This window comes from Filicampus tigris, chromosome 5, assembly GCF_054856515.1.
Source record: "Filicampus tigris isolate MCC_2025a chromosome 5, RoL_Ftig_1.0, whole genome shotgun sequence".
NCBI lineage: Eukaryota > Metazoa > Chordata > Actinopteri > Syngnathiformes > Syngnathidae > Filicampus > Filicampus tigris.
Genome location: NC_141221.1, coordinates 19698248 through 19724371, shown reverse-complemented (window position 1 = coordinate 19724371; position 26124 = coordinate 19698248). Strand labels below are relative to the sequence as shown.

General features: G+C 40.2%; 1 protein-coding gene across 3 annotated transcripts in view; it reads left to right on the top strand.

The window, feature by feature from the left end:
• The first annotated feature begins 200 nt into the window (after positions 1-200).
• LOC147147696 (transmembrane protein 132D) overlaps positions 201-26124 on the top strand; it is a 39315-nt gene continuing 13391 nt past the window's right edge. Inside the window, exons 1-5 of one of the 3 annotated variants that reach the window (XM_086029768.1) lie at positions 201-369; positions 3458-4142; positions 11041-11917; positions 19052-19189; positions 24250-24436. In XM_086029768.1, coding sequence (XP_085885894.1) covers positions 4070-4142; positions 11041-11917; positions 19052-19189; positions 24250-24436 — 1275 coding nt within the window. In that variant the 5' untranslated portion in view covers positions 201-369; positions 3458-4069. Of the gene's footprint in view, positions 370-3438; positions 4143-11040; positions 11918-19051; positions 19190-24249; positions 24437-26124 lie in introns of all 3 variants that reach the window. The other 2 variants (XM_086029769.1, XM_086029771.1) reach the window with 2 other exon arrangements.

Here is a 26124-nt window from a genome sequence, read left to right as displayed (position 1 = left end):
GTTTTTCAAGGAAAATAATGCTCCAAGTTCTTTTCAGTATAACATTTATTCTAAACATTTACTGTCACAGTCTTTTGAGAGTAAAATGTACCCTATGAATTTGCTGTGAACTGTTGTTACTAGATGTGACTGTATGTTGTCAGTTTCAATGCAGTTGCTATGATCCTTTATTGTGTCACACATGTTTGGGCAGTTATACAGGCGTGGCCTGCTGTCTTTCAGAATTTGAAGTTGAGTGGCTCATGCTCAGTGACACTTTGTCAGAACATCAAGACTTTCGCCATTTCCCCCATGCCATCTGCATCCAGCCCTGCTATTTTTGTGTGTCCAAATTCTGCTCCTCACGTGACACCCCGTGTCTGGCTGCAGGTAAGAATCCGATTTTGCCTTGCAAACTCGTCTGTTTAGCAGCCGAACACTACTTGCTGCTTGGACAGCTGCAGTGGTATTAGCTGCGGGAGCTAGTTGTCAGCCTGCCTGTCTGCGGATTCTAACAAAACTTTAGCATCTGAAAACGGTGACCAATTGCTACCAAAATTCATGTCTGGTACATGGAACATTTTTAAGTGATCCAATTTGAATAAACTACCCCGCCCCCTATCTCTCCGTGTGAATGCAAACTAGTGAATCACACACAAGTGCTTGTACAACCAGGCTACCAGGAACTCATAAGTTCTTTGGGCTGCTTGGTCTGAAAGCCACTGTTTTCAAGTTTCTAGTTGTAGTCTACAAAGGTCGTTCCAGAATTGGAGGACATTTGGGCTGCAAAATTCTTGAAAAATAAACATTCTTTTCAGATTTTCTGCTACGTATACATCAATAATAATAAGAACAACCCTGTAGTGCAACCCTAATCACAGGAAAAGGGTTGCAAATCGGTGTGAAAGCTTTCTCTCAAGCTGTTTAGCTTGCTATTGCTGCTGACCAAGAGGACAAACTTACTTATCGTCGCTGTCTTGTGAAAAACACGTATGTCGAATTTTGGAATTAAAAAAAATTAAAAATCTGGTTAATGCCATGTCTGTAACGTGAAAACACCATTCACGCAAATATAAGAAAAATTTTAAAAATAGACAACTGTTTTTGACATTATGTAAATAAGTAAAGAAAAATAAGAATTGTTTTATTCTGCTCATATGCATAACATGGTTGCATGAGGTAGAGTGAGACATTGAATCAAGGCTAACGCTACAAAAAAATGAAAAGAGGGCATACCTTTGATCTACCCATTCTTTTGAAAAACTGATGATGTCAAGTCCAGCTATTGTGTGATTTACTGCTTTCTTCTACCATGCTAAAAAGGTTATGGTCACAGGGTAACGTGCATGTTGTGGGACACATGTTCCATGAATGATATATATTTTTAAATTTTCTATCATCCAAACCGCTTATCCTCACGAGGTTTCCCGCGCGTGCTGGAGACTATCCGAGCTGCCTATGGTCAGTAGGTGGGATACACCCTGAACTGGTTGCCGGCCAATCACGGGGCACACACAGACAAACAAACCTACCATGCATGTTTTTGGAATGTGGGAGGAAACCGGAGTACCCGGAGAAAACACACGCAGGCGCAGGGAGAACATGCAAACTCCACACAGGAACGCCGGGGCCATATTCAAACCCACGTCCTCTGCACTTTCAGGTGGACATGCTAAGCAGTCGACCACCGTGCCGCCTGAATAATGGTTATTTGAAATATTTCAGTTATTAAAACAAATGTTCTCAGTTACAAAATGCAGAAATTAAACAAAATATACCCCAAAAATGAAATTTTAATTTTATTTTAACAGTTTTATTTGAGATTCTATTTGGTCATTAGCTTGGTGGGGCAAGAGAAAAATGGCATTTTAGGCCAGACTTATTTGGTATTTTTTAAACAATTTTCAAGCGTTCTTTCTCTTTTCTAGTTTTGGTCTCAGGACAAGTACATTTACTCCAAAACTGAAGTCAAAAACTGCATGTTTAAGTATTTTGGATGTGGATTATTTAAAATTTTCCATTTTCTATACCGCTCTATCCTCACGAGGGCCGCCGGGATGGGTGGGACGTAAAATGTCCTCCAATTCTGAAATCACCCACAATATATTTGTTCCAGTCCATATGCACCAAAAGAATGCGAAGTTCTTAGAAGCACTAAAGTTCTCATTTACAGTATGTATACCTTGTTTATTTACTATATGACTGCTGTGATATTTATTTTAATTATTAAATTTTATTCACCCCTTATTTGCCCCTCTGCACCGGTGATTGTGACTACACAGTACATTGTGAGACTGTGAACTAGTTCCATTTATATTGTATTTTATTACAGTTTCCTTTATTTGACTTTAAAACATCTTATTTTATGTGAGTTTTGATACTTCATTACAAGCTTAAAATTGAAAGAAAAAAAGTATCTCATCTTTTTTCTTTTCTTATTTTAGAATGAGAATGGTTGAGAATGAGGCACCATCTACTCTAAGTACCGAATGCAGTCAGTTGAGTTGAGAAGTTTGAACTTTCTTCTGCAGTGCAGCAAAATATGACTGTGAAATCTTTGTATGGGTTGCATGTGTGGGTTGTACAGTAGCTGTGACTAAATGGCATGCCAAAAATATGGGGCACTTGGGATCATTTTGCTTATAGGGCCCCCCAAATGACCTGTGCCGGCCCTGATACGAATCCATTATTTGTCGAATCAGGCATTCTTATATAGTTAATTGAAAACAAATGAAATTGTATTCAGAACGTGGAATGTATTTATCATATTTATTATTATTAGTTATTTGATATGTATTTATTACCAAGTAACACCCAAACGTTGCTCATGGTCAGAGAGTGAGTTCAGTGGGAATTGTAAATGTAAACAACCGACCATCAATTCAACTTTAAAAAGTCTGAGCATCTCTGAGTCAAATTGCGGAATTGACGAGAACATAAAAATGAGCGGCAGCACGGTGGTCGACTGGTTAGCACGTCCGCCTCACATTTCAGAGGTGGGTTCGATCCCGGCTCCGGCCTCCCTGTGTGGAGTTTGCATGTTCTCCCCGTGCCTGCGTGGGTTTCCTCCGGGTACTCCGGTTTCCTCCCACATTCCAAAAACATGCATGGTAAGTTGATTGGACACTCTAAATTGCCCCTAGGTATGATTGTGAGCGCGGTTGTTTGTCTCTGTGTGCCCTGCGATTGGCTGGCAACCAATTCAGGGTGTCCCCCGCCTACTGCCCGAAGCCAGCTGGGATAGGCTCCAGCACGTCCGCGACCCTTGTGAGGATAAGCGGTATGGATAATGAATGAATAAAAATGAGCATGAATTTAAAACAATTTCAACGAACATTTACTGACCTGCTGTAAAGATGGGGACAACATTTTTTATATGTAACAAACATGCCCGCAATACAGTAATTCAACAAGCCGAATGTCTATTCGAGAGGACCTGTCGTAACAATTTCTAATCAGTCTCTTCTATTTGAGTCAGTGGGGAAGCTAAACTGAAGCGGCTTGGTTGGAGGGAGCGAGCCTCATTAACGTGTGATCTCCCAAGAGAAGAAAAGAACCACGTCACGATTGGCTCGCCATGCAGTCAAGCCACGCAGGGTTAATCCTACCAGCTGCGCAGTGGCCGTGGATTCCCGGGTGGATGAACAGTGACAGATGATGATGACATTAGTGCCCCGGGCTTTGAGTTCAAGACACTCGCTGATCTGCAAGCAGCTCCGCAGAGTCCCGACCAATCTGGAGCACCTGAGGAGAAAGAAACTGTCTTCGAGGTTTAACATCAGTGTTGGAACAATCGTATTTATTTCTTTTTAAATCCAAGGATTTAGTCAGTCTTGGTCTGACACTTCAAGGAGCGCCATTTGCAAGTCTCGTTCCACGCAACTTTTACGCACAGCGGAGCCACGGATGAGCGCATCTCGACGTTCCTTTATCGTCACCTGCGCAACGCAGGATCACAACAGGTGTGATGGCATTCAGTGCATCGCATGTAGACATGGATGAGCAAACAAGCAACACAATTTACTGAAGCAGGAGCGAACTAGCGAGGCTTGAAAGTTCTGTCGAAGAAAGAGCCGGCGCGGGTGCCAAAATGATCTGTAACCGTCTCCGCTGGAGGATCTTACACCTGATATTTGCCACCTTGACAACAGTTGTCGCCCAAGGTAAGACTCCTTTGCGCAAACTTTATCAAATAAATATTATCCAGTAACCGTTGACACTATTCATTAAGTCTCCAACAGTTTACAGGCTGGGTTTCGAAAATGGAGCAAAAAGACAAATAATAGCAACGGCGTGAATGAACTGTTTATTTTGTGCACATTCGCGAATGAGGGGGAGCTAGCGATCTGCCATGCAAGCCGAAAACCATCTTCCGCTACAAGTCTAAATAATAGATAAATGTCCTCATTTGTGACACAAACTTACATCTCTCTGCAGTGATACAGCATTTCAGCGACCTTACACATGTCACACGTTAGCAAAAGCTATAATGGCACATAAAACATTTAGCATGGAATGAGTAAAAGAGCGCAAGATTTAATGTATTGCAACTTAAACCACGCCTAATGTATAATGCACCGTTTCCCCATGGGTAGTAATACTTTCCACTGTATCGTCGTATTTAACATGTGCCCATACCCATACCCACTTTCATATGGGAAAAAAGGCTAATCACAAAGTCAAAGGCTAATGCAAAAAGATAGTTCTCCAGTGCAATCTGGGTTAATTTATATGGATTTAATGCCATAAAATAATGCAATGAAAAATTGCATATTTTCTGTCCTAAATCAGCTTTAACAATCTTATTGGGCACGACAATCTCCACCAATCGGTGTGCAAGCTTAAGCCCCACTCAGCCTCCCTCCCCCTTGGTGTTTATCTTCCCCAGCTTCTCACTTTGCAGCCTCCAAGGGTGCATGCTGTGTGAGTACCGTATACAGTACATCATCTTATTTATGATTTTATAAAGCACCTGCTAGAGCACGTAAAAAAGATAAATACGTGGAGTGTATAAGGCTGTCAAATGACGTTTGATGATTCTAGAGGACTTGGCTTGTAGCCTATTGCATTAATTTTCTCAGCTGCAAAGTCTTTCTGTAATATTTTTCTTTTGAACACATCAAGACAGTCAGTGCATGATTCATAATTTATGGCAATAACAAGTCAGATAAAATTTAGTACTTCAAAAGTCAGGCCAAGATTTTTTTAATAACTACTTGTTATGTCAATAGCTCATATAAACGACCATAAACACCAAACAACCACGTTACATACACAACCTGATTAGATCCAGTACAAGAGATTTTAGGATGATTATGATCACTTTTGATGTAGATGTTCAGTCATAATATCAAAAATATTTTATCATTATATTTTATTCATTGTTGTGATCTAGTTTTCTGCACTCCATCATACTGAGAGCTGTTTCCAATATTTTCCCGCAATTATGTTGTTAAGTGAGGTAGTCGTAATTAATAGAAAAAACCCTCAGTTTATGTAAGTTACTACATTAAACAATGCCCCTGTCAACTGAAAATGTCTATGAAAATCTGGAATAATTTGTGATACAGCTGCATTTATACTGCATGAAGATCTGTGTATTACAATTATGTACTTTAGTGAGTAATGTGCATTCAGACAATACGGTTGTCTCCCAAATTCAAACAGCTTGACAGTGGTCTAGAGAGGAGAATGGATTGGATGACATAATACAGAGAGAGACTACTGCTTTATAATGATTTTCTTCAGTTTGCAGCTAAAGCAAGGAAAAGATTTCAGAACTGGATGATCTAAAATAATATGTCATCTGCTAGGAACATTTGATTAATAACATAATTGTTTGTTCGGTAACAGGGGCGGAGCCATGGGTGGGCCTGGGTGTGCCCAGTATGTGTGGAGTGAGAAAGCGTCAAATCAAAATGGTTTTTGCCTGTTCTTGGGTGTGCACAGGCCCATCTGGATTGACTGACAGACTGCCCACCCAGTGAGATTCATGAAAAAAATATATGTTTGACCTTTTTTTAGTAAATTATTATTACATTATTCTTTGAGTTTTATTCTGATTTATATTTTATTGAATATTAAGAATGGCATAATTGTGGGTTTCTAAGGAAGATCTGAACTTCATATTATTCAGTTTGCCATTTTTTTTTGAGAACATGATATGTCAGGACAGGAGGATTGTGCTCAGCGAGAGAAATATTCAGGCCCACCATGATTTTTCAAGGCTTTCCACGTTCTGGCTCCACCACTGTTCGGAAGAAACGTTCTTTGGAGAATTGTAGCATCTTTGCATTACGATTTGCAAGTCCTCAAAATGACTGACTGACAACATAAAAGGCGTATTTGTATCTATCTACTGTATTAGCTTTGAAAACAAATTTCCCTTCGTCTTCAATGATGCAATTGGGAGTCAATTGGTGAGTGCCAGCTGTTTGCCACATATGCTAAAAGCCATTACGGCTCATTAGAATTCCCAATGCTGATTCAAGGTTGTAGATTCAAACAGGCTAACGGAATTATGGCAATGTGAAAATTACTTAATGAAAAGAAGGAAAAAAATGTATAGAAGGAAACTGAAATGTTAACATATTTTCCTCTCTAAGGCAAATTATACTGAAATGCAAAACTAGTTTCTACTGTTAATGTGGAATGTTATTTACAGAAATGGGCATTCCGTTTTGGGGACGGAACGAACGGACAGAGGGAGAGAGTTCTGTGATACCACGAAGCTACCTTTAACAGCCCGCACAACACTGTAGAGTCCTTTTTTTTTTTCTTTTCATGTGCATTCCCTGAAGTAACATAGTACTCACAGGCATAGACTGCTCTCTAGTGGTTTAACACATGTAATACAATGGATTACGCCACAGGACGCCCATTTCACAGACAACTGACAGAAACGCCCAGCCTGTCTTGCGTGTGCAATCCGGGATAAAGTATATATGGGGTGTAGGAAAAGGTGGATGGCAATTTTGTTTTGTGAACTGTTAAAATTTAGTACATAACGTATACCTTTGTGTGAAAAGTATGTCCTTGTGTGGGACTTCTCTAGGGCATAAAAAAACCTCTCCAAACCATCATTCATGCTCACGCCAGCATCTCCGCACACTTAAAAGTTACGACCCAGAAGTGGAAGTCTTTTGTTTTCCTCCTAAAATAACATAACAATAATTATTTTATTGCAAAATAATACACAATAAAAACGGAAAACTTAATGTGTTATACCGCAAAGGTTTTGCAATAAAACACAATAGTCACTTTATAATAATAGGGCACTTTAGGCAAGGCAAGTTTATTTGTATAGCACATTTCATGCACAAAACAATTCAAAGTGCTTTACATAAAACATCAAAAGCATTACAGAAAGAGAAATAAAACATTAAGAAATGACAAAAATCTAATCATTCAATCATCGATTAGATTAGACTTTACCCTATTTTGCCGGTCCACCCTCAGTCCTGGGCACCCTTCCGTCATTGTCCCTCCATCCTTATTATATAAAAACAATCATCCTCCGACTCGTCCATACTCGTCCTTTTAAAACATTTCTGTCCTTACATTGCGTCAGTCCATTCCCCCCCAAAAAAGTGTCCATGCATGACGTGGTGCGAGAGATGCTAACAGCAGAGGTTTCATAGTTCCTAAACATTATTTAAAGCTCATTAGCTCTCTAATATCCTATTCACATCCACTTAGCGGCTGGGAATATCATGAGTGGTTTGAATTATTTACAACTGTTTAAATGTCGACCATGATAACGTTTAGCTGCCAACGTCGGTCGCCTGACTACGGAGCCCTCCAGGGGACATCACGAGAATATTTAAGATTGCTTTATAACGCAATACTATTGCCAGAGATGGGTATCCCTGGGACGGACGCCCATTTTGGGGACGGGAGAGATTTAAACTCCTGTAGCAGTCAAGTTGTTACAGGACAAACAAGCTCCAGATACAGTACCAAACTGAAGCTCAGTTTCTGCACTGTCTGCTCCAGTTCACATTTACATGATTCTGCATTTGATTTTGTCCATGTCACGTTTTCATTTGGGATCTGTAGAAGTTGAATGCAGGTCTAAGTATCAGCTTATATTCTTCACCCCAGGGGAAGGTTATGCTGTGCAAAACGGGAGAGGTGGCTATCTATCAGATGCTGCTGTAACTGGCAACACGGATTCTTTCTGACTAGGCCAAGGAAAAGAGGAAGCTTCTGAATATGACAGATATGAGAGATCGGAGCAGCTGGGGCAACATATTTGCTCGCAGGTTTGTCAGCTGAAAGCAGCACTCGCATGGTGATAAAGTGAAAAGATTTGCTCACCCTCCAAATTTTCAACAAAGTGGCAATGAGGAATAGTGCATTTTAATCTTACATATCCTATGATAAATACCTCTTTGGGGGGACTTTGAAAATGGTCATAAGATTAATATTGTAATTTCCGTGCATTTAAAAATAGTTGAAGTCCTGAGAAGGGCATGTACAGGCTGTAAAGGGACGAGGTTGCATGTTAAGTACCTTGTTGCACTGCATTCTCGATCCAGTTTATATTCCTCTGGCCAGAGATGCTGCCAACTCTGGTATTAAACTGCACATCTGTCACTGGGGGGCCTGTTGGGCTAAGTCAGGACAACCTTGTTTCTAGCTTCCTTCTCTGTTTCCTTGCACTTTGTCAAGCACACACAGCAAGGTTGAAAGCATGGGGAAAAGAAGCCATTGTGCTCTTCTAAAGGCTTCTGGGCTGTCACCAGGGTGACACATACAGTGCTGGCGTGTCCTGTGAACTGTCAAGCGCCGTCGCAGGCTTTTTGGGTGAGTCGAGGTGAAAACCAGAGGACACTATGGAATACGAACTACTTAAATGTCAACTTCCTTGGAGGGGCGTGATGACTGAGTTTGACACAGAAAAGATCTGAGCGCTCATTCACGCTTTTGTTCATAGGTCGACATCCTACTCATGCACCTTGCGCAACGTTTAGAGGTGATACATTCAAATGCAGCGCCGTTGTGATTTATTTGGGTGTGAGTGCCTCTAATACTGTGTTTCAAATGCAATACCATGTCTCGTGCTGCTTCGTCCATTTTATGATAATCTACAGAGTAAACACCAGTGTTTTTGTCCTTAATTCACTAAGTAAGGAAATCATCCCCAATGATCAACTGAACACACACTGGTTCTATCAGAACAGACGTAGAGTGAGAATGCGCAATGTAGGGTACACTTAAGCACTAAAAGCAGATCACATAACAGATCATATATTTGCTTGACTGATTTGTTTTTACTCAAAAGGTTGGCTTTAAAAATCCTGTGTTATCCCTACTTATTTAATAAATGGAAAATCTGGGTAGATTTTACATTTCCATGTACCGTACACCACAAAACATGAACATATCCCATATTTAATTAGGTGCTCGAGAACCATTACCAAAGCTGTACTTTTCAAATTATGCAATTATACATTAATATTGACAAATTATTGATAATGACAGGGTACACAGCAATTTCAGTAGCATATGCAAAATGTTCAATAGGATTAGGAAAATATAATGCACATTTTCAAAATTCTATTAAATAACTTGTTGTGGAAAATAAAACTATGGATTTTTTTTTAATTGGATTTAGTGTGATGCACACAGTAGTTAGCAGAGCAGTGTGTGTAACATGCTAAAATCATGTACCGGTACATCCGATGAAAAAAAAATATAGGTATGAAATACATCGAAAATGTACTAAGTTTCATATGGAATTGTATGCTTTTATCTGACTTTGACCAATCAGTTACAACCTTAAATGCACATCGCCATCCAACAGATTCTTGGGGCATTCGTCATGAAAAAAAAACATTTCTTCGATTAGATAATAAAAATGTCATCCCTTTTGGTACATGTTAACTATTGCAATAATATCTATACCGCAAATTCAACACCTGTATCGCATGTTTTTCCAACGTCTTGCAGTGCTATATAATATGAATGAAACATATTTTCAAAAACTCTCAGGACTGTGCCAACCTAACCAAGCCTTGTCGCATGAGCTGGTGAAGCCTACTTGGCTGAGAAGCGAAACATTTTCAAAGACAACCAGAACGGTCCCAATGCAATCCATTCAATGCCCTGAGAATGAAATGAGCTGGATGAATGAGAAGAATCACAAGCATTATTCTGCTACGTTTTCGTGAAGACTGCCTAAGTTTGATGAGGACACCAAAGACACTTTACAGCGATACTGACCCAGTGACCCAGATACTTAGTTGTGACCTGGGCGTGTAATTCACAATATATCGTGTAGTGCTATGTATTGTATTTTATCAGCTCATTTGTCGTTTATATTTTATTCCTATTTACACGTAAGCTTGGCCTTCATACGATACTGCTTGCTTTTGATCTGCTGGCTATTCACAGCCCTCTAACTGTATCTGAAAAGCTGTTTAATCCAGCTTTATGATGAAGTTCATCTTTGAGCCAGATGTATCAGATCCCACCTTCAACCGACCCCCTACTCCAGCGGCCCCACCCAAAACCCTATCGCACGCACGCACGCACACGCGCACAAACACAAAGAGCAAGCAGAACGTCTGTCTGTGTGAGAGGAAACTAGGGCAGCAGAGAAGAAAGAACAAATAAGCAAAATGACAGGCAAACAAGCCTACTTGATGGATACAATTTCGACATTAAGTAAAAATGTTTAGGCCTACTTGAAAATGACATTCTAACAGAATTACTTTGTGTACGCATTGTTATCACTGTAATATACGGCAATTGGTCCCTTGGTAATATTTAGCAAAGATCCTGTAAAATGCTGGTCCATGAAGCCAAACAAAGTTTCTTTGTTTTGATTTGTTCTAACATTAACTTGGAGACATTTTAAGGCATTTTTGGCAAATCTAAATGTTCTTATTCCCTATCCATTTGAACATTATTGCAATTATAGGCTATTTGGAATTGCAATCATAAAGTCCTGGCCGTATCCTTTGTGAACTAGATGAATAGTCTTTTTTTTTTTTTTGCTAAGATGTAATTTGCTGTGATACACACTTTTACAGTATTTATTCCTTTACCTTCTAGACTTCAGCAATAAGGAGCTAACTGACACAAAGAGCCCAGCGCCTTTCCCCATCTTTTTGCCAGTCGGCTATGAGGTTCGGGAAGCTGACTTCCTCTTCTTAAAAGAAGCAGGGCAGGACCTAATGAGGAATTTCAGCATGCAGAGTAACACGCAGCCCTTTGTTATTTTGAGAGCCAGCCGCCAGCCGGCTGTCAACGCAAGCTACGGCCCCATGTCCACGGAGCAGCGTGTGCCTCTGGATCTGGTCCAGTCTGTGCAGCTCTTCAATGCCCCTGACGCCTTCACCTTCAACTGGAAGATTCAGGCCATTGTGCTAACGCCTCGGGTCTTCTCCACCAAGCCCAAAGTGCGGGTGCTCTTCTACGTAGCAGGAAGGGACTGGAACAGGGAGGAAGGAGCTGAGGATGAGCTACCATGTGTGACAGTCTATGCCTTCTGGCAAACCCAGGAGGTGAGATGTTCCTGTGCCATGGGAGGTGAGAGGGGAACTTGCATGGCTGAGCTACTACCTTTGCCTGGCTGGTTTGGTCCGGGTTCTGAAAGCACCAGCAGGGAGAAACAGGACCCATCAGCTGGGAATCTTGTAGAGCTCTACTACCAGGCACAGCCCAAAGTCAGCGGGAAGTGCAACACGCTGGAAGGGAGTCGTTGGGGAAGCTCACAACAGCAGGCGGAATATGTTCCCGTCACTCCCATGCAGAGGATCGGCAGCGTGCGTCTCCTGCAGGTGCCCAAAGGAATGGCCACAGTCTCTCGACTCAAACTTGGCAATTCCATCGTCATACGGACGTCCTCCAAACCACTGAAGAAGACTGACATTGCCACCTTCTACATCCTCATGGCCAGCTCTGCTCAGCTGACTAACTTCACTCTTAGGTAAGAACCGTGGTTTCTGTTGAAACTTCAAAAGCTCATCTAATGTTCAAAAAAAGCGAGCCGGTCATTATGTGCGCTCATCTATAAGCCTCAGGGGGCTTTGAAAACTACGGAACATTAGAGGAAATTAAATCAGGCATTTCTTGGAAAATAAAAATTCAGATTCCTTCCTGGAAACCAGGCAGATAATCAAATGCAGAAAAACAACTGGAACTGATTTACATTGTCCAGTGTCACACAAGACTTCTTAGCAATTAGTTGTGTCGATCAACCACTAAGAACCTTAATCCACATTCTACCTGGATTTCTTTCGTGATGGGTTGCATTACCCTGCATTAAACAAGCTATCCCTTTGACATATATTATTGGAATTGACTGCATTTCTTTGATCAACGACGGGGAAAATTTAACAACAAATAATCAGTTCATGTTTTCTCAAAATGCCTTGGGCTCCTGTTTCAACAACACTGTCAAAGTAGAAGCCAGTGTGAAGGTCTGCTTATGTCTACTGTATATCAACTTCCCATAGCAGACATCATGTTGTTCTTCTTTAGGCCACAAGCGAGTTGAGACTGAAAAGCTACTCAACAGCGATTTTTCTGTTCGTTGCTTCAACATGATTAATCAACAATCAGAAGTTCTGGTCTTGAATGTTGGCGCAGACCTTCGTGTGTCAAACTTGTATTCTCCCTGTGCTTACCTGGGTTTTCCTTCCACATTCCAAAAATCAGACATTTTAGGTTAGTTGAAGACTCTAAATTGTCCGTAGGAACGAATGTGATTTTGAAAGGTTCTTTGTGTATATGTGCCCTGTGATCAACTGGTGAACCAGTCCATGGTGTACTCACCTCCTCACGCGTAGGCAGCTAGGATAGGCTCCAGCAAACCTTAGACATTGAAGTTGTCTTGCAAATAGATGGATATTTGACATTCAGCCTGGAAGTGCGTGTTCTTGCATATAGTAATCTTTATCTACAGGTACAGCAATTACACATCCAAACAGTCCATAAATAGTTGCTGTCAAAGTGTAGCATGGACTGTTGTAATGTCAAAATGTTGGCAAAAATTAAAAAGAGATAAGTACTACAATACACAGCCTTACAAAAATGTGACTATGGTGTTAATGTAGATCTGGGCTATTCCAAATATGACATAATTCACGCTAAAGTCATCTTCTGTTTACCAAATCTATTATTTGCCAATTTGACATCAAAAGGTTGACTGCTGGCCACTGGGGTTTAAATTTGTGCAATGGAGTCACAATTTGCACAGTGTCATCATGGCCCACCATCACAAAAGTGCTCGTAGATACTACTACCCTTAGTTACGCAAAGTTGCACTTTTAAAGGTGGCATGATGCAACTTGATGATGTACCCATTTTAGCTTAAATAGATACAACCTTGACGCTAATTATCATTGGCAATGTAATGCCTTTTGTTGTCCGTATCAAAGTAAATCACACTGTAAGCCACCAACACTAACTTGCTAAGACGTTTCTATTATCCTTCCAAACACCATCTGCATGTTTAAGTGAATAACGATCTGTCAGGTGGTGTGAAAGGAATTTTATGTTTCAGTCACTTATGCTTTCTGTTACTGGTTTATTTTATGTATGCATTTGGATCATGTGAGGCTGCATAATAAAGGGTTGTCTTTACTTGTGAGCTACTTCAGAAAGGATGTTGTAAACCGTAAGCGCTCAGATTATTGCAGATATTATTGGTGGGACCATAGCGATCCCAAAGCCTGTTTATTTTGGCTTCTGGATGATTTTCAGGGTCCTACCAGTTAGTGGAAGAAACAATCAATACATCCTCAAAGATAAATCATTTCTGAGTTACCACCATCTCGGTGTGATCACATGCTTAGGAGAGGTGAGAAGGTGAGAGGTCAAGAGGGTATGATTATTCATCTGCACCTGCACTTGCAAATTATTGGCGTAGTCAGTAACTTGATTCAATTGGGAATGGCAGCATGTATTGATCCATTTGTTTTATTACACACACACACGACTATGGAAGCAGTATCAAAGCCCCTGCTTTAAAGCAAAAGTATCTTAATTTGCACTGTATCAACAATATTTTACAATTTTAGACGTGTAGACAAAATTGTTGGTATCCATCTGTTAATGAAATAAAAATAATGCTAAAAGAAATAAGTAGGCTGGCTGGGATAGGCTCCAGCACATCCCCGCGACGCTGTATAGGATAAGTGGTTTGGAAGATGACACAATAAGTAGGCTACCTTTTAATGAAACTTAAACACCTCTCAGGAGGTATTTCGGCCCACTCTTCATGAGTAAACTGCTCCAGTTGTCCCAGGTTTAAAGGGTGCTTTCTCCAGACATGTTTCTGCTCCTTCCACAGATGCTCAATAGGATTTAGATCAGGACTCAAAAGAAGGCCACTTCCGACTTACCCAATGTTTTGCTTCTAGACCTTCTGGGTTGTCTTTAAATGTTTATTTGGGTCATTTTCCTGTCGTAAAACCCCATGATGTTCGACTGAGGCCAAACTTTCTGATACCGGGCAACACATTTTTCTCTAGAATGCCTTGTAGTCTTGAGATTTCATAGTACCATGCACATATTCAAGACACTCTGTGCCAGACGTAGCAAAGCAGCTCCTGAACCATAACAGAGCCTTTTCCATGTTTCTCAGTAGGGACCATGTTCTTTTTCTTAGTATGCTTCATTTTTACCTGTGAACATAGAGCTGATATGCCTTGCCAAAATGTTGCAGTTTTGTATCTTTTTTTCAGAGGACATTCTCACAGACGTTTTGTGGCTTGTCAACATGCAGTTGCCAATTTTTTCATGACATTCATTTTTAACAGTGGTGTCCTTCTTTCCTCACTTCTTGGTCGTATTCGATGAAGTCCACTCCAGCCCAGACAATGAGAGAAGGTGCGATCTGACACTGATATACAAAGTATCTTGACCTTGGAGTTCACCTTTATTTGGAGGATGTTCTGGACTCTTCATTTGTATTATCAGTGGCTTCAATTTGTCATCAATTCCATGCTTGTGGCCACTTCTAGGGAGGTCGGCGACAGTCCCGTGCATTTTAAATTTTGGAATAATATGTGCAACTGTGGTCACAGGAACATCACGCTGCTTGGAGGTGGTCTTATAGCCTTTATCTCCTAAGTGCTTGTCTATAAATGTTCTCTCTAATCTCCTGAGACAACTCTCCTTTGCTTCTTCTGGTCCATGTTTGGTGTTTACATACCTTGTCACCAAAGAGCACAGTGACTGCCTGTCACCATTTCATTAGGCTGACTGACTGCTTACAAGTTTGAAATGGTAAATGGGTTTTCACTTGCATGGTGCTTTTCCACCAACAAGGCACTCAAAGTGATTCACACTGACTCCCCATTCACCTACTGATGACACAGCATCAGGAGCAACTGATTTAAGACACTTGTGATGCTAATTAGAGGAAGCACCTTGGTTGAACATGTCGCTCTGAACCTTTCTAGGGGTACCATCATTTTTTCCAGACCTGTTTCTGCTTTATTTTTTAAAATAATACTGTTGAACCACAATTCAAAAGTAATGTCGTTCGCTTTCATTAAAATGTTATTGATTATTACTATTATTATTTTACTATTGTATTTCGTGAACAGAGGGATACCATCAATTTTTGTCCATGTATTGTACTGTATTGCAAAATAAGAAATGACAATAACAGTACAGCTATACTACAGCCATGACAAAAACAAATTTTATTTTAGATTTTCCTTTCCGTTTTTTTTCACAACTTCAAAATAGATTCAGTCAATTGCTTGCTACGTTTTTTCGTTAATATGTCATGACGTCATCGACACTCACAGTCCTTTCTCTGCACGTTTGGTCCTCCTTTATTAGTCACTAATTAGTAATGGTCGTTCGGCTTTTACTTAAAATAAGGCATCATTGTCATATATGGCGATCAAGTGGCATGACATTGTGTGAGTGATCTGTTCCTACAGGAAGCCTAATCGTTTATCTATGTGACAAATGTGGTTTTTACAACCATTTTTAGTGCTGTGGTGGCTGCCATCTGGCAGCAATGTTGGCATAAACTGGTACTCAACCCCCTAAACTGCACCATAAGAACGATAAGCACGATGCTGATAGCTGGCCATCAGTCTGGCTAAACACTGGACATTTGCCTGCATAAATAATTGCATCTGTTCTTTACTGTCTACATGACTGGCCCTGCAGTGATGCATTCACAAAACCAGAGATGGGGACCACAAATAATTTATGTAGATGTGAGAATAATTATAAACCCACTGTAGCATCTTGAAATTGTGATGAAAATGCTTTTTGAGCATTTGTACAATGAGAGCGATCCATGTTGTATTCAGTTGTATTAAATTTTTTATTGACTAGTTATTTATTTGGCTAGCCAAACTGTCATGTTTAAAAAAAAATGTATTCGCAGTGGGGCTGTTCTATTTATCTGAAATGTTACACAACAACAAATTATTTATCAGCATTTCATAATACTGTTTATCTAAAATAACATAACATTTATCATCAAGTGTATATTAGGGAAAACAAACGGTTGTCAAAAACCATTAGGATGTGTAAAAGATTATTTGTATTTTAAATCAAGTGTGTGAGCGTGCACATTATTACACTATTTCAAAATTCTGTATTTGAGAAGATAGAAGGTGAAACAAGGTGCCACTCATGCCTTGCCTGGTCAGAAGTGAGATGGATGGCAGGTGCAGCACCTGAGAGCTGTTTTTCCTCACACACTGTCAGCTTCAGTCTCCACGGCCATCCATCTTGCCTGCCCTGGTGCCTCCCTCTGCTTGCCGCCTCCTCGGGGCCCACTAACCAACGCCATGGACACTGCTTCCTACTCCCCACCGCTCATAAAAAAAACCCCTCCTCAAATCACAGGGGATTTTATTCTTCCCAGAGAGAGAGAAAGTGGGAAAAAGGGCTGATAAGTCTTCTTGTTGCTGTCGCTTTTTATTAATGAAATCCTGTTCCTTTTGGCTTAATACACAGCTAGGCCTGGCTTGAACGCCACCTTGGTTTTCTTACACACCGAGTCTAACATCCTATGAAAATGGCATGCTTTATTTTTTTCTTAAGCTAACACAAAAAAAAAATATGACGCCAGATGAGTAAAGTAAATTGTCTCACAGGAAGCTCTATTTACAGTACTTACCCAAATACCCACTTAAATATTATCGTCAAGTCTAAACTATTATAAATTTGATTCAAATCTTAATTAAATTAAATTGGCTCTTACAACTACCATTGACAACAACATTAACAACACTCACACTATTGATACAACTTGGTCAGTGTACAGATAAAAACGTACTGTGTGAGAAACACACATTGCCAGTGTTGTCACTGGCTGCAGACCACACATTGTCTGCCAGAGCTTGTTTTGATTAGTGATAATAATACCCAGTGGTGATGCTTGATATTCTCTAACCCTGCAATGTGAAAGCTTGTATCAGAGGGTTGAACTTTAGTCAGGAACACACACCAAAGAGATTACAGTAATCCCCAAAATGATACTATATATTTAATTCGGAAAATATTTAAGTATTGACAAATGATCACTACAGTAATACAATTATTGATGTTAACATACTTCTTCTGATTTCACAATTGAATCATTTCGATCAAATATGAAATACATACTGCTTCTAGTTTCCTGTGAGCTGCTTAATAACAACTTTTGGAAGATACAAACAAAGCCAGCCAACAGTGTTTTTTTTTTTGAGAAAAGGGAAGCCTTAGGAGTAGCTCTCCTGAAGTGCATGAAAGCATGCAACGTCATTTCACAGTGTGATGATACAGCAGACGCCTGCATGCCAAGATTACTTGCCACTTGGGACCGCCTTTAGAGTGCAGTAAAGCTGAATATGCAGATGGTGTCACACACAAACTCGCAATTGTGCACAGAAACTCAGCATAAAAACATCTTCAGGTTACGTTAAATATTTTAAATTGAGAGATAATGTGTTTTCAAGAAGCACTGTCTCTACTTTTTCGGGACTTGTTACAGCCATACTTGAACCATAATTGCTGTTGCTCCTAGCATAGATTACACCTACTTAGAGAGGTATAATGCGATCATCAGCACTTAGTAATTATCTCAAAGATTCAGAGCTGAACCACATAGGTTTGCCTGTAGATGAAAGACAAGGCTAGTCTAAAAGCACTAAAATGGCTGAAGAACCAGAATCAGTTATCCAAAGAGGCCCATGTTTCACACTGAGTAAGTATCAATACGAAACATTATAAAATACTTTTTTCTTTGTAGTTATTTAATTCCTATTCAATACGTTATAATATAACGTCATTCTTCAATGTTAAAAAAATGCTTATATAAACAATATAACACTTATATTGTTACAATAGGCGGCGCGGTGGTCGACTGGTTAGCACGTCTGCCTCACAGTTCAGAGGTCGTGGGTTCGATCCCGGCTCTGGCCTCCCTGTGTGGAGTTTGCATGTTCTCCCCGTGCCTGCGTGGGTTTTCTCCGGGTACTCCGGTTTCCTCCCACATTCCAAAAACATGCATGGTAAGTTGATTGGACACTCTAAATTGCCCCTAGGTGTGGTTGTTTGTTTGTCTCTGTGTGCCCTGCGATTGGCTGGCAACCAATTCAGGGTGTCCCCCGCCCACTGCCCGGAGACAGCTGGGATAGGCTCCAGCACGCCTGCAACCCTTGTGAGGAGAAGCGGTATAGATAATGGATGGATGGATTGTTAAAATAAGCTTTTTTTCACTTCAGCTGGTGGTGTGCTGCGGGATTTTTTCAATGAAATAAATATGTTTTGACTCAAAAAAATTTGAAAAACACTGCTTTAGAGCACACAACCCCTGGCCTTGATTGTAAAATTGGTACTCCCGCTTAGTGGGGAAAGATTTTTAGCAGAAAAAAACAGCATAATGGACATCATACTCATCCAAGTGATTTTTGCTACTTCCACTCCAGATGTCACATAGTATTAAATGTTGCTTATGGCATTGATAAAAGTGTCATTTTAATGTAAAAACAGAGTCTAATGGTGCCTGTGTTTCATTGGCTCTCAATGTGGGACATTGTTATTTACTCCATTCTTGACCTTTCCATTTTTGTTGTTTTTTTTAATTTTTTTTTTACAGAGCAACAATAAAGAACGGTGTGACCTTTCGTACTGCAACACCAAGTAACTCTTTACTGTGGGACATCACACTGGATACGGGTGCAGATGGAGCCATCTCTGTTATTTGTCAGAGGAAGGCTCCCATACCTGGAAAAAGGCAAGTCTGTCTATTTTTCACACTCTGCCTGAATATCTATGACCTGCTTCAACAGAGAAACACTTCAGCAGTCCAAAGGGAATCTGTGAAGAGCTGTGTCAGGCATAAAAGCAGTTCTTGTAGCTCTTGCGGCGCATATCACTGTTTGCTTGTTGGCAGCTGTGGTGGAGAAGACAAACCACCTGTCCCACCTGACATGGGCGAAGCACAAAATCATACTGTCGCAGGAGGTTCTATTTTGTAGTTCATTCCAAAGATGTTTGATGAGGTTCTTCCACGCTAGACTTGTCCAAGCATGCCTCTTTTATAAAACCTGCTTTGAGGACCGGTACACAGGCATGCTACAACAACACCCGGCCTTCTCGAAACTCTCCTCAAAGTTACAAAAACACAAAATGCCTATGTGCTATTTCAGGGGAAATCAAGTACTGTTCCGAATCCCCAATGCTTTTGTATAGTCCGTCTACTATGAAGAGCAATAATGATACGTACGTGAGGTTGTTTGAACAGCTTACAAGCGGTACTTAACTTGCATTTTAACATCACGCAGGGGCATATTCTCCCATTTGCGCTCAATTTCTTTAGCGCCTTTCTTGCGCTTTTCAAGGTACGGCGATTCTCCCATCTAGGCTTCAGACATACCCACCATGCCTAACCTGGAAATTTGTGCACAAGCACGAAGAGGCATGATTCACTGAAGTCTGAGGATGGCCCTAATTTCTGGATCGTGGAATTTTCCTGAATTCCATAGAGATCCATTTGGAAAACGTGTCACACTTTAAATGTGAAATTAACTTGCGGATTCAGAAGTTATACTGATCCTCGCCAATGACGTGCCTGCGGCTCATCTAGCGTGTGGTTTATCATTCACTTTTTAATAAATCCAATGCAAGCAATGCAAACAGAATACTGTGCTCATGACTGAATGATTAGGAGAAGGTGCACAGCTAGTGAAAGCTGAACAGGTTGCCAAGCAACTCAATGTTTGTGGCACACGCAAGATCAAAAACAAAAAAATCGAACTCGCTGCCCATTATTATGACTGTATTGTTTGTGCGCTTCAACTCCAAACCCACCAGCATGTGGAAATGCAACTCACAGGTGAAGAAACTGGAGCTGATCTCATTTTTCCCACTAATTAATATGATATGCCGACATTCCGCCGTTGTCGTCTTGTAGTAGGGACGCATCTGCAGCCGTTGGCCACGCAGTGAGTGTATATGGGCCAGGTGTGCCCCCCACAATTCACACATTTTCTGACTTAAGCAGACAGCAGTTGAGTGCAGCTCTAGCTACCTGAACAGAAAGTTTATTCAAATGTACATTTGTTGTTTTTTCATATGTGGCCAAACCTTGAGGCAGTCTTGGTAAAAATCCGGAACAATATGAACTAATTGTTCCACACCAAATGCTCCTGAATGTGAATCATGTTGATCTTACTGGCGTTGCCCTGTATGTACAGTATTCACATTTTTTATTCATGCGAGCTCATTCAAGCTTACAAGTATTCCCCCAAGAGAAATCTGCTGAGGTTCAACTGAAACTGCAAGATTAATTCTGTCTCTGAGAAATACTTTCAAAAGTGAAGGTCTAATCTGTGCATGAAGGATTGGCACAAAGGGGAAAGACAAGTTGCGCAGGAAGCCAAAAGAATAAGAAATTGCAATATTCAACACCTTGAAAGGATTATGAAAATGGACAGCTAGAGCAGTTTTTTTTTTCATGCATGTTTGTCAAACTCTCATTTTTCAGGTCAAGGCAACCGCAAGCTTTCACAGATATTATCTGCCAATTTGACCTCGTTACGTTACGCTGTTTTTTTCTCCATTAGGCATGGATAAAGACATTGTTTACCACAACTTCTTTATGGGTTAACATATATTTCATGGTGACTAATCCCGTCATAAAACCAACAGATCCCCTGCAGAGTTCATCCACAGTCACTAACACCACAGATGGAATTCCCTTGAGTTTATGTCTCTCAATGCATTTGCTGTATGCTTGCATTTAAAGCTTATTCATCCCACACATCAGTAGTTTGATCTTATTGTTAAGGACAGCTACTCACCGACCATAAACAAGATGCTGTGGCTGCTTTGCGCTCCGCTACAAGCTTCAAAGAATGTGAATAAAGCAGCCTCAAGCCCATGTTATACACATCTGTGTTAATGCATACTTAAGGGGATGGATGCATGCTTATGTCAAGTCAATAGCTTTTCTTGTTTTGATACTTCAGTAGTATCAACATTATCTTTTAATACCAGGTCTTGGTTCAATATGTTGACATTATTCAATTATAGTAAGACCCTGCATGTTTTTCCTTTACGAGAGGCAGATACAATGGATCATAGAGTGAGAAGAAATGGGGATCCAAAGCTTTGCAGTTGTTGTTGTTGAGTTTGCAACTAATGGAGGATTAACAAATGATCACTGGTGTTTATCATAATGTTGTTATTCTAAAGTAGGCCGGTGGCCAGCCCATCAAGAGTTCATTTGGTGAAAACAACAGTGCTGTGGGTCTGCCTGTGATTATTAAGAATTTGAAAGAAAAGTTACAGGGTTGGGGTTAATGTGCATTCATGAAATTAAAAAAACATTTTTGTCAAGTGTCCCCCTGCCTCACAATATTTATTTTTCAATAGTAATTACTGTGATCACCCCCCATCCCACAAACAACCTTGGACCACATTTGCATGAGACTTTGCTCTGTGCATGCAGCCAATGTTTTCATCAACCATTATAAGTACATTTTTCATCTTCATTGTTTGTCCAGAAATGCCTCAGACAATAGGGAAGTTTGCCACACGAGAAAATTGAATCCATAGCAAGTAACCATTCAGGATGACATCCACGAGAAGCCATTATACAAAGGTCACAAAGGCATAGAGTATGCTTTGCTACTGTCCTCATATATTCCTCTGTAACAAAATCTATCCAAAGGGCCAACAGAATAGCATCATTTTGCAGTTTATATGGATCACCAATAACTTGTATCGCCAAAGTCTTTACCTTTGGAGGATCCTAATGAGCCTTAAATTGCGTCAGTCAATAAAGCCCATTTAGGCCGTTTACTTTGCTGTTGGCCTCTGACGTGTCGTAGCACAAAGGGAGTTTGCAAACTTGGACCGCAGAGACGAACATTCCCAGGTTAGCTTAGTGCTAGCTAGTGGGTAAGGCAGAACAAGAATGGATTCAAAACTTTACCAAAAGCAAAAAACACATTTGGTTCTGCCGTTGGCAAGTGTACGGCAAGGGATTCTGGAGGTTAAGTTATTTTCAACGAAAATGGAAAACCTTCCTGCAGGTTGACGCAGCTGTGTTAGCGTGCCAGTGTACTCGCCGATTTGAAAAGAAAACTGAATATGAGGCTTGGTAAAGTGCTTTGGCCAACATGTGGTGTAGATCAGGGCTGTCAAACTCGTTTTTGTCGCGGGCCACATCATACTCATGGTGTCCCTCGGAGGGTCGTTGCCACTGTAACCCATAGAAATGTATGATCGCTTTATGTTATCACATATACAAAACAAATTGATGGATAACTAGTTCTGAAATCAGAAGCCAGTGAATAGTTTGTTCAGCTATTTTCAAGATATTTTGAAGGAGGGATTGGTAACAAATGCGTTCAATATCTCAAATGCAGTGTTAACTTCAATTTGAAAGAAACATGTCAAGTCAACACACAAGATTTGCCTTAACGGGCCACAAAATGATGTCGCGGGCCGGAGTTTGACACCTGTGGTGTAGATAAAGCGCTGTATAAGTGCACTCTATTTATAATTAGGATCAAATTGGAGTCTTGACCAATGGTGGTCGTGTTGGCAGGAAAATGCAATCTTGTTTGACACTTAACAGTTACAGTTGTAAACAATTCAATCAACTCACATTGCTCCCGCTGCGTCATGCACAGACGTTTTTTTGGGGGGGTCGGGGGGGCGACTGGTGAAATGTAAGGGCGGAAGGACTTTAAAAAGACAAGGACGAACGGGGTCGGAGGACGATTATTTTATGTAGAAGGACGTAGGGACGATGACGTAACCTGTACAAGTAAAATTATTAACCATTCGATTTGATTTGGAATTGGTGAAATGGTAAACGTATAGTGAACGTGGATTTCCGAGCTCTAATGTTACTGTATTCAGTTATCATGTTTCTTGCTCTTTGTTAAAGCTTATTCTTTTAGTCACATAGCTCACTATATTGAGTTATTTTAAATGCATTGAAAGTGGTGTAATTGATTGTATATTGCAAGATTCCACCATACTTAAGCTAAAAAAAAAAAAAAAAATTAAGACCCAAATTAGGAATGTGCTTCCTCCTCAGGACCTGGTATTGATAGAGTAGCCTTCATTATGAACTGTTCACACATTCATTATATTCTTTATGAAGAACAGAACTGGCAGTGATTTATTATGAACATTAAAAACATACATTTATCATGACCTAAAACCACTTGGCAATGAATAATATTACATACAGTACATTTTACTTTGACTGTTAGCGACCTAAAAAAAACATAGATCCATATCCAGACAGAGCAAAAAGCCAAAGGCTAAACATGCAGAATATACTCTTATACTCGAATGCGCCTATAGGAATTTCTGCTAACACGTCAGTGGTCAAACAATATAAATGGATCCAAAATAGATGTGGGCACTTTTCTGTTGCTACACAGTCGCAACTAAGGAAACAAAGTGAATCGCCAAAAGAAAGTCCTGTGTAAAACCACTTGCCGTGTTGCTTAAATTACTTAAATGTTTTGCCATAGGCATAGTAAAACAATAAAGGTAGGAAAGACACATTGCATTTTGGTAAGGAGTTGTATTAAGGTGTGGATACAGGAATTCATTTTGACCAGTTCACATAACTCTGGCATCAATGGAATCACCCACCTGCAAAAATCATAATGGAACTTCCATTAACTACAAATAGCCTGCTAAGTAATGAGCAGATGGACCAGCACAAATATGATTTTTTTGTTTTTTTTGGGTGGAGGTCTGAGCTCTGTTGAGTTACAGTCAAAATATATGCTAACCTAACCAGACCCGTGCTTCCCCTCTCAGACTTGAAGGCAGTCTGCTGGAGGTACTTCAGATGGATTTTGAGGTTGATGATCTGAACAGCCCTGTCAACAGTCAAGTGATCATATGGAAGCTGGAGCTCCCATCCAAAAATACAGCCAAGACTGAAGGAGCAATGAGGATCTACACCACTCAGAGAGACTTTGTTGGCCTGGCCCCTCTTATAATGGTGAGTCGGCATCAGCTTGCATGTCACATTATGAACCGGTGTTGATATTACTGGCGATAACGTTTGCAATAATTCCAAAGCTTGGATTGCATCCTTTGAGTGTCAGCACATGAAAATATAAAATGCACTTTGCTCTGATCCAATCCTGTCTGACTGACTATGCTTTGGACTGTTCAGCAAATGGGTTCTATTTTAAGCAAAGAATGACCTTGTGTTGTTGACTGACAGCTAGCTGATGTCTTTCTTGTGTTCAGACATGCAGTAATGTGGTCATCCGCTCCGTGCAGTAGATGCTTCATGTGCTTCTATTTTAGTGCTCGGCTTCAATCGTGCTACCTTTATAAATAATCCATAAAATCTCAAAATTTTGAATGAATAACATGGCATTTTCACAACTTTGAGTGACAGTGGCATTGAACCTGCTCTATTTGTCATTTGGGCCAGTGACCATAGTGGGTCACGTTCACATTGCCGTCTGCTTCATTTTACTGTAATAGTGCTGAGGGACCTGAAGTTATGAGGATGTTATCCCTATTTGTGAATTTGACATAGTCCATATTATCCATTAAGGATTAGAATTTGACCTCAGGCGGTGGACCAAACATGTGATTTGCTTTCAGTACTTCAATATCCTTGACAATGCCAAATGCCACACAGTTACAGGCTCTACATCTGCTTTTGAACTATATTGCAATGTCAAAGAAAAAAAAAAAGACAAGTTACTTCTGCCTCATTTAGACCAGTTTTACAGTTGAGAGACAAGCATCCATCTGCTTTATTCCGTCCTTTGGGGGAATTTCACTGATCATTCATAGAACCCGACCGATCCAGCTACGCTCCACTACTCTCAAACTGTCATGCACGTGCGCACTTACACACACACACACACGCCAAACAATTATTTCAACTCCATTTAGACAGCATGATTTTACACAGGAAAGACACACATCCATCTGCTTCAATTTGATTATTCATGACTGCACACAAGCATGTGTGTCAGGCATTAATTCAGTGAGATAATAACAAGATGTATTACCGCCAAACGAATGTGCCCTTTAACTCCAAATATTCATATTCCCTATCCCTATTACTGCTATGATTGAATGTGCTGAAAGATACTATTGCCAAGTGGAAGTGTGAAAGACAAACATGAATTGGACAATATAGAATGGGTTGTTATTACATCACAGCCTATCATAACATCTCCCAATATGATGTCAATATTGCTTGAAAGACAAACATGAATTGGACAATATAGAATGGGTTGTTATTACATCACAGCCTATCATAACATCTCCCAATATGATGTCAATATTGCTTGAAAGACAAACATGAATTGGACAATATAGTATGGGTTGTTATTACATCACAGCCTATCATAACATCTCCCAATATGATGTCAATATTGCTTGAAAGACAAACATGAATTGGACAATATAGAATGGGTTGTTATTACATCACAGCCTATCATAACATCTCCCAATATGATGTCAATATTGCTTCTGGACGGAATCACCGCATTTCCAAAACCATGACTTTTCAGGAAAACCCAAAAAACAGCATGCTTGTCGAGCCAACAACATTGCATCGTCAACACTTAAACCTCCCAATGATACCGGCATTAGTTGTTTTTTTTCCAGAAAATAAAATGATAGTTTTTATTAGAATGCACTGTTCCAAATTAATAT